Below are 12,361 nucleotides of genomic sequence, written 5' to 3'. Positions count from 1 at the left end.
TCCTTGTGCTTTCTATGACTTCACATTTAGTTTGATCTTTGATGTTTGTTTTGTTTTGTTTTGTTTTGTTAGATAGAGTATGTGGTATTTGGGGAAATACCTAGCGATCTTTCTGGAACTTTGGTCTTTTCTAACCGCTCGCTGGGGCGGCTACAAGAACGAATTGTGCAGCTCCAGGAGGAGAATACCAAGCAGCAAAAGCTTAACAAAGAGTGGCGAGAGAGACGGAAGCAGCTTATTCGAGAAAAGAGAGAGATGACAAAAACTATCAACAGTGAGTAACTAAGTCCCTGGCTTGTCTAGTAGTGTTTATTGATATTTACTGATAAGTAATATTCATTGATAAGAGGGAACTCTCAAGTGACTGTCTCCAACTTTGAACACAGTAAGTAATCAAAGAATCAGGAGGAAAGGAGGACACCTCCTCATATTCCCACTTACTATCTCTCCTGATGCCATGAAGCGATCGCTGTCCTATCTTAAAGGGATGAATCTTTTATCATAGAAATAATTTCTCTGAATTATAAAAGGTTTTATGTATAATGAAATATAGAATAATATAATAACCCATGTACCACGACCAAGCTTAAGACATAAAACACAGAAGATCCCGTTGAAGTCCTTTCCCTTCCTGATACCACTCTGCTGTCTCCTGCCCCAGGACCAAGCACTGGGTAAGTGCGCATACATGTGTATGAGTCCACACACAGTCTGTGAAACGACTTGTAACTGTAATGCTGTGCTGTTCATTTAATTGTATAGTTCACTTCACTAAACCAGTTCTTTAGCGTTGTCCATATTGCTGCGATGATTGCTCATTTTAAGTGCTATTACAGTGATTTTCAACTGGGGTGCCACGGGAATTTTTGAAACATGCAGTTCCTGACTGTGTAGTCAGGGGCACTGCCCTCTCTTCCCGTAGAGTGTCAGATAAAAAAAATGACAACAGCTGACACAAGAAGAGCCATCCAGTGGGAATGAATCAAAATTATGCCTATTTTTTGTCAGATCAGCAAAAAGTATATTTTTTGGTGTGCTGCAGAGTTTTAGTAATTAGTTTGTGCCATGAGGTGAAAAAGGTTGAAGATCGCTGTGCTATAACAATATTCCGTTGTAGGACTATAAAAGAATTCTTCTCTTGCCTGTTGATATTTAGGGCAGTTCTAACTTTTCGTGATTGCAGACGTCGTTACAGTGAACAGTCTCGTACACATCTCCCTGTGTGAGCGTCTGAGAAGGTGACTCCGGGATGGGGTTTCTGGGTAACAGGGGTGTGTGTGCATTTTCAGCTCTCCTGGGTGTTGCTACATCGCCTCTAAGGCAGTTGTGCCATTTTCGCTCCCCCCACCGCCCCCCACCAGCAGTGAATTGGAATTCCCCAGGCTTCACATTCTCATCAACGCCTGATACTATCAGACTTTAACATTTTTGCCAACCTGGTGAATGTCACATTGTATTTCACTGAGGTTTTATTCACATTTCCTTGATTCTGGTGAAGTTTAACAACTTTACATATATCTATTTGTGTTTCTTTTTCTCAAACTTGCCTGTCCTATCCTTTACCCATTTTTTTTACATCTGTTTTTTTGTTTTCTTATTAATTTTAGGGAGTTCTTTCTCTATTCTTTCTGTGTTTGTTAAATGCACCTCAAATCTCTTCTAGTTTGTGGCTGGCCTTTTACATTGTTTAGTATATCTTTGGGGGTTACAGACATTTTAAATCTTAATATAGTTCATTTTATCAGTCTATGTATTTATGGTTTGTACATGGTATGTGTGTGTGTTAAGAAATCCATTTCTATCTTAAGGTCATGAAGATATTTTTGTACAGTGTCCTCTTTTACCGGTATTCTTCACATTTGCATTTTAAATTCATCTGGAATTGCTGTAGATAGTATAAGATGCAGTATAAAAATGATCTTTTAAATATTTTTATAATATTTCACATATGGGATATGTGTAAGTGATGAAGTATTCCAACTTTAATAAAAATAACATTATCAGTACTGTAGCATCTACCTTAATGCCACAGAATTATAAACTTTAAAATGTATCATTTTAATCATCTCTTGCTATGTATTTTTTGTCACAATTAAATAATTTTTAAAAGAAAATTTGGAAAAGTAAAACAATGGGAAGACTATAATGGTCAACCAATGCAAGTTGCTTGAATTGGTAGAGGCCAGTGTCCACAGAGTGCTAAGGGTTCTGCCCTCATGGGTGGTTGGATTATTTTTTTAAAAGATTAAAAAAAAAAGAAACCATGTCGGTGCCCCATGTTTGTATAACACTCAGTTGAAACAGTTTTCTCAGGTGTGAGCCTTGAGGTTCCAATGGTTCTCGGGTATTTCACATTCCTTTGGCTTCTATAGCCTGTGAACATTGTTTATATTTGGAAGTACTATTCATCAAACCAAGAAATAAACTAGTATGAAAATGAGGAAGCTTGTTTCATTTGGTGAAACTCAGTTTGGGGAAGTGTGTGAAGAAAATGAAGTGAAGTATCACATTTTTGGAGTATTAGTTAAAATTAAGAACAGTACTTCCATGTGGTAGGGGTTTTATTCGGTGACTCTGAGTTCTTCTCTCACCTCCAGCCCATTTTGTGACAGCAGCCCGTGAATCTGGTTAAAGACCGATTTCCTAATTCTGAGTGTAAAACTGAGGGTGAGTTCCCTTCCTGTAGATCAGAGAAAAAAGGCTGAGCAGGGGCGAAAAACACTGTACTTACCTTGGCGGTTGCCCTCCTCTATCCCTAGACCCAATGGGGAAGAAGAGGAGAGTCTAGAACATGGCCATGGGAAGGGCTAAGTTCACTGCATTCCAAGGAGGTCACAGCTCACAGCTGTGGGGAAGGTGGCTGCTGGGGGTTCCAGAAGACTCGATGTCCCCAAGAAAAACTAGCAGGTTTAATGGAGTCTGGAGAAGGCACTAGGCTGGCTCCACTGGGTGCGTGGCAGGGACCCGAGTACGTGTCCCGCTACACTGCTGTGGGACAGGCTAACCCTTATATGGAGTGGCTGGAAGGAAGTGAAGATTCTTCCCGAGAAAGGCAGAGACAGCCATAGGCTATTCCAGCCTCTTATTCGCCACACATGTGCAAATAATTTCACTGTTTTATTTGCATCACTGCAATTTATTGTCACACCCACTGCATTACACAAGTCAGTGGCTGCCTCACGCAGAATACTATGCTGCTCATGCAGAATAGAAATTAATAACCCCTTCCTGGTTTGTGCAAAATGGTAGCCTAGCCATTTATACTGTGACAATTCAACCATAACAATGATACCTGAATAGAATATTTCTCTATAACAACTGTACCATGTTATACGGCAGGGCCTTCAGACTTCACTTGAAGATGGTCTATGACTAAGGAAGTCTTGTCACAAGATTACATTTTCCTGAGGTGCTCAGATCCCACAAATGGAATTTTGTCCAGCTGTTCCAGCATTTTCACAATAAACAAAAGTAAAATATGTTGCTTGTTAGCTGGAGATAATTGTTAAAAACCATCACCAAAAAGGACTAGGAAAGTCGGGCTGAGGTCCGTAGGAGGATGGAAAGGGCCCCCTGGAAAGGCGACTTCCCTGATAAGACGTGGCTCTTCCTGGTTAGAGGACAAGGCCCTGCTGTTTGTTCCACCTTCAGAATCAGGGGTATTGGAAACGAGTCTTTCCCAGTTCTCACAACTTGCTTTCAGAACATGGGCTGGGCAGAGCGAGCTGTGGGGCTGTTTGGGAAACCGCATCCCAGACAGTGGGAACCAAGGTGGGGGTGATCCTGGAATATCTGAAATGCAGAAAAGGAGTCCAGCATGTATGGGCAAAGATGAGGAGACTAAGAGAAAGGAGTAGGAGAGGTAACATGGCAGGGCCGGGTAGGGCCTCCGGAGACACCAGAAAAAGTTACAATTTTTACTTGGAGTAAGATGAAAACTTTTGTTAGCCCTGGCTGGTGTAGCTCAGTGGATTGAGTGCTGGCCTGCAAACCAAACAACTGCGGTTTGATTCCCAGTCAGGGCACATGCCTGGGTTGCAGGCCAGTTCCCAACAGGGGACGCATGAAAGGTGACCACACATTGATATTCTCTCCCTCTGTCCCCTTCCCCTCTAAAGATAAATAAATGAAATCTTTAAAAAAAAAACAAAAAAACCAACTTTTGTTAAATGCCTGCGCTATTCTTAATGCTGATGCTCTAGAGATCAGTAAGAAAATATTTCAAAATGCAAGCGTTCATAATGGAGTTGGAGCCCATTAACAGTCTGAGGAGGGCAGAGCAGGATGTGTAAGCCAGGTGGGAAAGATGAGTGTTTTTCACAAGGTTTTGAAGTAGGTGAAAAGATCATACAGAAATGGGCATTTTAAGTGAAGAAAGTAGCAGGTGAAAAGTTAGAGAGGAAAAACCAGCTGGTAACATAAAATTTTCTCCCGCCTTCTTACAAAAGCCCTTCCTTAGAGGGTTCCTGTTATTGGCGTTGCTCATTCACCAACGGAGCCATTGAACAATCTGAGAGTGACTGTCTTCTTTCAGAAATGGAAGGAACGGTCCGTGAACTAATGATGAGCAAGTTTGGCCGAGTGATAGACCTAGCAGCTCTTCAGACACTTTCTGTGAATGTAACACTCGAAGAACTCAAGATCAAAAAACTTCGAAAGGAGCTGTTGAATGCAAAGGAAATGAAGAAGTGGGAGGTACGGATGAGAGGGCACGTGACCCACTAACTGGAGGCGAGACATCCTGGTGAACTGTGCGTGGTTCCTGCAAAGCATCTGTACACCTGGAGACAGGCCTGGGTCTGTGAGCCACACTCTTGAGCCCACCCCTCCACTGTGATCTGATCTTAAGCCCATCTCAGCCTCCTTACCATTCACTTAGTTGGAGGGACTAGTCTGTCTTGGATTGAAAGCGCCAGCCCTGGGACTTGGGGTCTGGGATGCATGTCATTATGATGGTGAAATGGCAGGAAAGATTACAGAGGAGGTCTCAGAGCTCTAACAGGGTTAGAAATGAACTGCTGTACTCTGAGGATCCGAACTGTATTATGCTATATAGCTTTTCCATGCTGTTATAATCCGGAAATTAGAACACATTTCTGAGTAATAAATTTTATAACAAGGTGTGGACTATTCAGCTGGTAAGGTCTTAGAAGAATTTAATGCCCACGCTGCTTGTGGAGCTGTGAGATGAGCAGTGACTAGTTAGAGCCCAATTCAAACACAGGTGCTTTTACAAAGATTTGATAAGCCTGCACATCATTATGACTTCTGCAGTTTCCAATCTTATTTCATCAGTAGATAGGGAAGACGGGGAGATTCCTAGTGCTATTTTGCCTCATCCTTTTTCACCCAGGATTTGTCACTGCACTGTGAAGGAGTAAATTGCCTATGCTCATGGGCATTTGTGACCATGGGACTGGTCCCTGTTAGCCCCCAGTCTGCATGCTCACTTCATTCCTCAACACTGGAGTGATGTCCATCTACCTTATCTGCGCCCACTTTTGTCCTTGATCACACTTACATTCATTCTTGTCTTTTCTCTAGTCAAACCAGACCCAATGCAACTGCTTCTGGTTGTATCTTCATACTGACTTCTGATTATATGTTTCTATATGCCTATTACTTCATGGGCCTGGTGGTTTGGTTTTGATCAAATCTGAATTATTTCGCTATCTCCTCTCATGCACTTAATCCATTTTTGCATCTTCCTGCCCTGGTAGGAAAAGATTGCCCAAGTGCGATGGGAACTGATGGTGAAGACGGAAGAACACACCAAAAAGCTTCACCAGATGAACGACTTGTGTATGGAAAAGAAGAAACTTGATTCTCGGTTGAACACACTACAGAACCAGCAGGTATGCTTCTTTTCTTCAGAGCCTTTGTCGAACTCAGGAACTTCTGTGCAGGCAGCTGTTCACAGGAATATTAAGTGCTGGCATTTTAAAAATTTTTATTTTTCTGAGAAGATTCCATACTGTTCTCCATAATGGTTGTACCAAATGCTGGCATTTAACAAGCCTGTTTTGAGACCACCAGGGTCCCCACCTGGGACCATCGAATTGAATCTGGCCACGTTACAGTGAGCCTGAGGGACAACCTTCACTGTAAGCCTCTTGGGTGCCGTGAACTTACGTAAGTGCTACTCTTCGGGGTTTGCCTTGGCCCTGAAGAGATAAGGTTATTTAGGTATAAATAATACTAATATACTACCTGAATTTGGTGTCAAACATCCATCTCCAATATCTGCTTATTTAATTTGACCTACGTGGGTCGGAGTCACAAGATGGCTGCCTCAGCCCCCTGTTTCACATCCATACTCCAGCCTCTGTGGTGCCTTTCATAAGAAAGAGGACGTTTTCTGCTTATGTTCACTTAGCCACCCCAGCTGGAACAGAAATGGGTAACGTTCGTGTTTCGCTTCCACAGCCTGTAAAGTGAAGGCAGGCAAGGGAGAAGCTATCAGGTAACGATAACCTCTTCTTACTCTTTAGTTCTGCCATAGGAAGTGAGGGTAATGGACACATCATGGACTTTCGGCATCAGTAACCGGCTTCCAGTCCTTAGTAGTATGGTCACTTGGGCCAGGCCATGCATCTCTCAGTCTCAGTCCCTGTAGCTTTAAACTGGAAGAGCACCATCTAGTTCACGGAGTTGTTGTGAGGATTAAATGCGTCAGCAGAGGTAAAGCACCTGGCAGAGGGCAGGGGTGGCCCACGTGGTACGCCCCTTCCTCCAGCAGCAGGCAGCCTACATGGAGCATCTCCTGCGGCCCACAGGCTCCAGGCTAAGGCTGGCCACCTGGTGAGGCCCAGGAGCACTGGGCCTTCTCTCTGAGAGGCACGGAATGTCACAAGACACCAAACTTTTAGATTGACCCATAACAAGTCGTTACTTCAAGTTAAAAAGTGGTCAAATGTCGTAAATCTCAAATGGTTCAGTCTGATGATTACAGTGACACAGGATGGCTCCTGTGATAGAACACCCAGCAGACAATCCCAGCCTTGTCCCCGGGGCAACAAAGGCCTCCCTGAAAGTGATGTCAGAAGCAGGAGCAGGAGCTGGCTGGACAGGGGAGAAATCAGATAAGGAAATTTCCCAGTAAGGATTTCCTTTTTGGAAAACAAGTATGACTATGGGCTGTATAGAAAAAGGGGGGTAACTTGCCTTTCATGATCCAGTGATGAGCCGCCTAAGGTATAAGTGGCAGCTAGCTTCATGAGTTACCCATCTAAAAGGTATTTGCATTTTAAGAGTTGTTTTTTAGCCCAAGGGGCACATTTCTAAAGGTGGGATTTGGGTGGAAGAATGCAGGCCTCTTAGACTAAGGAGCAATGAACGGATGTTTTAAATGGACAGTGAGGCAGGCACTCCTAACCGATACAAGGACGGAGAAATTTTCACCACCCAAATGGTGCTTAAAGTAGGGGCTGTTTTCTTTCGACAGGGCAACGCCTTCCAGGGCCCTCGGAAAGCAGATATCTTGGCAAGAGAGAAGGTCACCGAGTTGATCCAATTCCAGGCAGAAAGGATTGTGGCCTTAAAGAAAGAGATTGCTCTTCTGCGGAAGAAAGATGCCCTAATCCTCCCACCTATTCAGTCTCCGAGAGAGAACCAATGAAGCCCTGGGTCTTCTAAGTTCGCATTATCCCCCTTAAATCCATCCAAATTTCTGACATAAAATCCAAAAGAAGTTGTTTTGTCTCCTGTAACAATCCCGTTATTTTTAAGTGAACTAACTTATCTAAAAGTCTAAAACCAGATCTGGTCATGTGGTGCCCAGTGTCTATTGTTGAACTCAGCCACTTTAGATTTGTTTGGAACCAACCAGAGTGAATGTGAGGTCTCAAAAGGCTGTATGTCAAACTGCATCTTTAATACGCCCCATTTTAGAAAATTTGTGGGTTTATTTTTTGGTTATCTAAATTTCCCATTGGCAAGAAAAACTATCCTATCATAAAGAGCATTAGCCGGGTCACGTGTTTACTGTTATTTAAAGGTGGTGGGCCAGAAGGTAGGGGACAGCCCAGACCTGAGGGTCTCGGGCACCAGCTAAACGGAGACAAGAGAAATAGCCCAGTTCCTCTCCTGGAAGCGATGGCCCTCAGCCAGGTGTCTGAGGTAACATCCTACTTCTCTTACCTGCTCCACTGCTCCTTTCTAAGTAACCATTTCCATGTTACTTAGAGCCCTTCATTTTATTTCTTAAAATATTTTTCAAATATGGCTTTTCTGAATATCATGTTACGTCTTGAGTTTTTCCAATTTAGCTTTGGATGGAAAAAGAATTCAACAATCCACCAGCTGGCACTATTTTTTCTGGCCAGCAGAGGGCGCACTTGTCCTAGACCACCAGGCCTGGGGCCTTCCTAGAATCTTGTTTGCCAAATCGGAGACAGAAGACAGGCTCTGGCAGGAGGCCTCTCAAGTGGCATTTGGTAGGTAACTCGATTCTATTGCAATCGAGGGATACATTGCAAGCTTCAGCGTCCATCTAGTTCCAGGTATAAAGGATGGTACTGTGTTGGACAGTGTGCAGAAAGTGTTGATTTTAAACCACCAGGGAGTCCACTCCTTTGGCAATGCTGATCTATCTTCAGAAGGAAGGAAAGTGAATTGTATCAGGCACCACATATTCATGTGTAGCGTAACACTTAACTAAATGGAGGAAATACTTGGCCTTCAACACACACACACACCCCTATAAAGAAATGATTGGTTCCATTCCTTTCATATGAACAGTTTGAACTTCAGTCCGGTCAGCAGGGGACCTGAGGGTCTGGCCCTCCTTGCCTGCCACACACCATCTCTCTCTTGGGCTGGACAGTGACTAACGAATCCCTCGTTAATAAAAGCACAGCTGACATTCAGTACTTACAAAGACAAAAAATTAGTGACATCTGCTACCTTTTCCAGCTCTCATCTCCTGATCTGAAAACATCACAAGTGGGTATTTTCTTCAGATACTCCAAGTCTGACTCCTAAGGTCTAAGGGGAACGCTGACTCACACGTGACTCAGCTGAAAGTTACAGGGAAGACTAAACATTTATTTAGAAGTTACAGTGTTTGTTTTTACAGAGCTCTGTTGCCACAGATTATTGATTCTGGAAGGTTTGTTAATGCTTATAGTACTGTACACGTCTGAGTCTGTTCTCACGGGCATCTTCCGAAGCGGCTTCCCGCAGCACGGGATCTGGCCGCCTGCGCAGGTGTCTCCGGCTCTGACACCACGGCCTCTGCTTTATTAGCCCGTGGTCAGCACGCACACGGTGCCCGGGAGTCTTCCGTCAGCAGCCGCCTGCCGCCCCCCCGTCTGGGTCCCGGCCAGTCTGTGCTTCTCTGTCCAGGTTCACTCCTGCTATGTCGTGGCTTATACCTCCAGGGGGAGGACTCCCTATGTCTTTCCAGGACTATAAAAACATGTACATTTATTTACAAGTGCATAAATATATAAATATGGCTATTATAGAAAAATAAATACCGATTTTCTCTGTCTTAAAAACAGTAATAGTCTTTCTGAAATATTGGCTTCAGCCTACATTGTGGGGGGCGGTGGTTCAAAAGCCAGGTGCACAGGCGGGCTGGGGGAGAGCTGCCTCCCGAGCTCCGGTCCCGTGCAGGCCCCTGTGGGCTGCTGGGGACACCACTGTCCTCCACCCATTTGGCAAGATTCAGGGCTGTCCACCTCTTCGACCGGTACCAGGCCCAAGCAGCACGGGGGCCCTGCGGGAAGAGAAGGGTGGGAAGCATTAAAGTCCAGACTGACCGGGAAACAAGGCCCAGAGGTCCATCCCTGCGCTGGCATCTCCTTGATCCTGAAGGAGAGAGCGGCACCTGCAGCCCCGAGAAGGCCTCTCACAGGCACGGGCGGCCGTCACACCTGGCAGCGGTGCGACCACAGATACTCTCCAGCGCCCGGCCTGCACCCTGGGGCAGAGGAGGTCAGCTTAGCCCATAAAATGTGGAAGACAGCCCTGCTCTGTCCAGATGCAGGCTGCTGGTCCACCCGTCTGGTGTGATTTCTGGTCGCGATCGCCCCACTCGCAGTCACCCCCCCAGGGGAGGTCGTCCAGCTTCCGTGACGCTGGTCTGGCTCTAGGAGGTGAATTTCGTCTCCCGGACATGGGGCTGAGGGTCTGCCTGTGGGAACATCATCCAAGGCTCTGCACCATCCTGTACCCAACCAAGAGCCCACACTGATCCCCAAGACACTGGCACAGGGAAGACAGTGGGATGGGGCTGGTGCACTGAGCCCCCTGGGGGAAAATGTGCTACAGAAGCACAGGCAGTTTCGACCATACTTTGCAAGAACTTGGCTCCTTAATGACTGATGTAACCTTAGCTCTTAATTAAGAGACAAGACCCAATGAAGCAAGGCGTTTTGGAGTGATTAGGGAATACCTCTTATGATGATGAGCGGCAGTAGGAATTTGTGACTGGCCTTGAAATCAGAGACCAAAGGACTTTTCTCTGAACTTGCAAAGTGTCCTTTTCCTTAGCCTTTGAGGACACAGCTTGCCATGCTGGAGAAGGACCGGACCGGTATGTCCCTGCACATCCCACTACACTTTCAGGTGGGGAGGGGGCCTCCCCCAGGTAGAAGAGGTGGGTACCTCCTCACCAAGCACCACCTTCATCGACTTATTTCTTCTCCCTCCGAGTCACTCCTGGGTTGGGGATGGGTACCTCATGTTATCTCCAGCCTGTTTAATTTCCCGCCCTGCCCCTGGCACGGACCTGGGTGAAAAAGAGGGTCCCACGTTGCTTCCAGTGCAGGGTTCTGGGGTACACTCCTCCTCCCTGACTGGCTGGCTGAAGCAGGCTGTTCCCGGAGGTGGTGGTGGTCCTGGTGGGTCTGGAGCAGCTGGTGAGTTGAGTCGTCAGGCAGTGTGTATAAGAAAGAGACCTCTTCTGGCTTAGCTTTGGCTCCCCTGCACGCACGAGACCAAACGGGAGGTGAGGTGTGGGCAGAGGGGGCCCATATCCCCACCTGCTTCCCTGTCTGAGAGCGCCAGAGCGGGTAGGAGCTCAGACAGCAGGGTCTGCTCCCTGTTGAACGTCAAGAGCTGCCACACCATCTCCACGGCTAGTCCCGGTCTGTCTCCACTGGGTCCCACACCAGCGCTAGTGTATTAGGGAATGTGGAGCTGGGCGTCCGGAGCCCTCTGGGCAAAGCCAGCAGTATGAGGCTGCTCTGGCCTTCCAAGTGAGGGGAGGATTCTGAGAGGCCAACTCATAGTCCAGAGCAGAAAGGGCATCGTAAGGGCAAACACAGCAACCGCCCACTGGACAAGAGCCCAGTGGAACGGGCTTTGTCAGGTGTGGGGTCCCCTGAGTAAAGCGCTGGTCCCCACCTCTCAGTGGCCGACACGGAATCTGGGAGCCTACAGAGGAAGTGAGTGAGCTCTGGGACTCGCGAGTGGAAGGCGGGGGACAGGGAGGGGCCTGGTTACCTAGGAATCCGGTGACTGTGGACGTCGTACCCATTGCCAGGAATGGTGTGCCTCGGGAGGCCGTTGGTGTCACCCTGCTGCTCGAAAGAAGCAATAAAGAGAAGGTGGTGTCAGAGGGTCCAGGAAACTTTCCCACCTGTTCTTTAACCTGAGCTGTTTCTGACTAGAGAAAGCCTGGCCAGCAGCCCCACCCTGCCTCCATACCCAGGACCCCGTTACCTGCTGGTGCTCCGCAGGGCAGGGCTGCAGCGGTTTCACGCCAGGGTAGCCCGTGGCAGCGGCAGGGAAGCCCCTGTTCACATGTACCCCGCTGGCACAGGCCTGTCCACTGGCGACACTGAGGCAGGGCTGCCCACCGGCTCGGCGGCCTGGAGGCCCGCCCAGGGGCACCATAGTGTATTGGCAGGAGGAGGGCAGAAGTGCACTTCGAGGAAAGCCCAGGTCTGCTGTGTGTTCTGGAAGGACAGGGGGGCAGACATCTGCTTAGGCCAAGGAGGCCTGGGCAGCGTGAAAACGTCCTGCCTGAATCTCGGAAAACTCCGGACCGTGGGGTCAGATGAGGTAGGCAGGGAGTGGGGTTGGCACCTCCCCAGGGATGAGAATACTCTCCCTCAGAATATGCTTCCTGTCGCCCATTTTTTCCCGACATCCTAACTTCATTTATTTTTTTAGTGGGGATGAGTGCGAGGAGATACAGTGACAAGGGTTCAGGGGAAGTTGCTGGTGAGCAAACAGAAGGAGCAACATTTAGGTGAGGCACGTTGACTAGGTGTGTTGCCATCTGAAGTAGAAATTAGTGGATAGCAGGCAGGGTAACTCAGGATAAGAGGCAGAAAGTGTTTGGAGGAAAGAGGCAAGTAAGTACGGTCAGAGCAGCAGCTTCAGACGCTAAAAGGAGCAGGACCCAGCC

The 12,361-nt window shown here is 47.0% G+C and overlaps 2 protein-coding genes across 9 annotated transcripts in view; one reads left to right on the top strand and one right to left on the bottom strand.

The window, feature by feature from the left end:
* Window positions 1–7,618, top strand: part of CFAP44 (cilia and flagella associated protein 44) — a 127,489-nt gene extending 119,871 nt beyond the window's left edge. The window contains exons 32-35 of the mRNA XM_037136866.2: window positions 73–274; window positions 4,535–4,695; window positions 5,721–5,855; window positions 7,445–7,618. Coding sequence (XP_036992761.2) covers window positions 73–274; window positions 4,535–4,695; window positions 5,721–5,855; window positions 7,445–7,618 — 672 coding nt within the window. The remainder of the gene's footprint in view (window positions 1–72; window positions 275–4,534; window positions 4,696–5,720; window positions 5,856–7,444) is intronic.
* Window positions 7,619–9,020: 1,402 nt separating this feature from the next.
* BOC (BOC cell adhesion associated, oncogene regulated) overlaps window positions 9,021–12,361 on the bottom strand; it is a 70,314-nt gene continuing 66,973 nt past the window's right edge. For 7 of the 8 annotated variants that reach the window (XM_037136897.2, XM_037136896.2, XM_037136902.2 and 4 more), the window contains 4 exons: window positions 11,671–11,906; window positions 11,452–11,531; window positions 10,736–10,929; window positions 9,021–9,721 (listed from right to left, as the gene is read on the bottom strand). In XM_037136897.2, the coding sequence (XP_036992792.2) occupies window positions 9,534–9,721; window positions 10,736–10,929; window positions 11,452–11,531; window positions 11,671–11,906 (698 nt within the window). In that variant the 3' untranslated portion in view covers window positions 9,021–9,533. The remainder of the gene's footprint in view (window positions 9,722–10,735; window positions 10,930–11,451; window positions 11,532–11,670; window positions 11,907–12,361) is intronic. The other variant, XM_037136901.2, reaches the window with a different exon arrangement.

This window comes from Artibeus jamaicensis, unplaced genomic scaffold (assembly GCF_021234435.1).
Source record: "Artibeus jamaicensis isolate MK-2021 breed Jamaican fruit bat unplaced genomic scaffold, CSHL_Jam_final contig_3126, whole genome shotgun sequence".
In the NCBI taxonomy this organism is placed as follows: Eukaryota; Metazoa; Chordata; class Mammalia; order Chiroptera; family Phyllostomidae; genus Artibeus; species Artibeus jamaicensis.
Note: the sequence above shows the minus strand (reverse complement) of the source record. Positions and strands in the feature narration are given on the sequence as shown.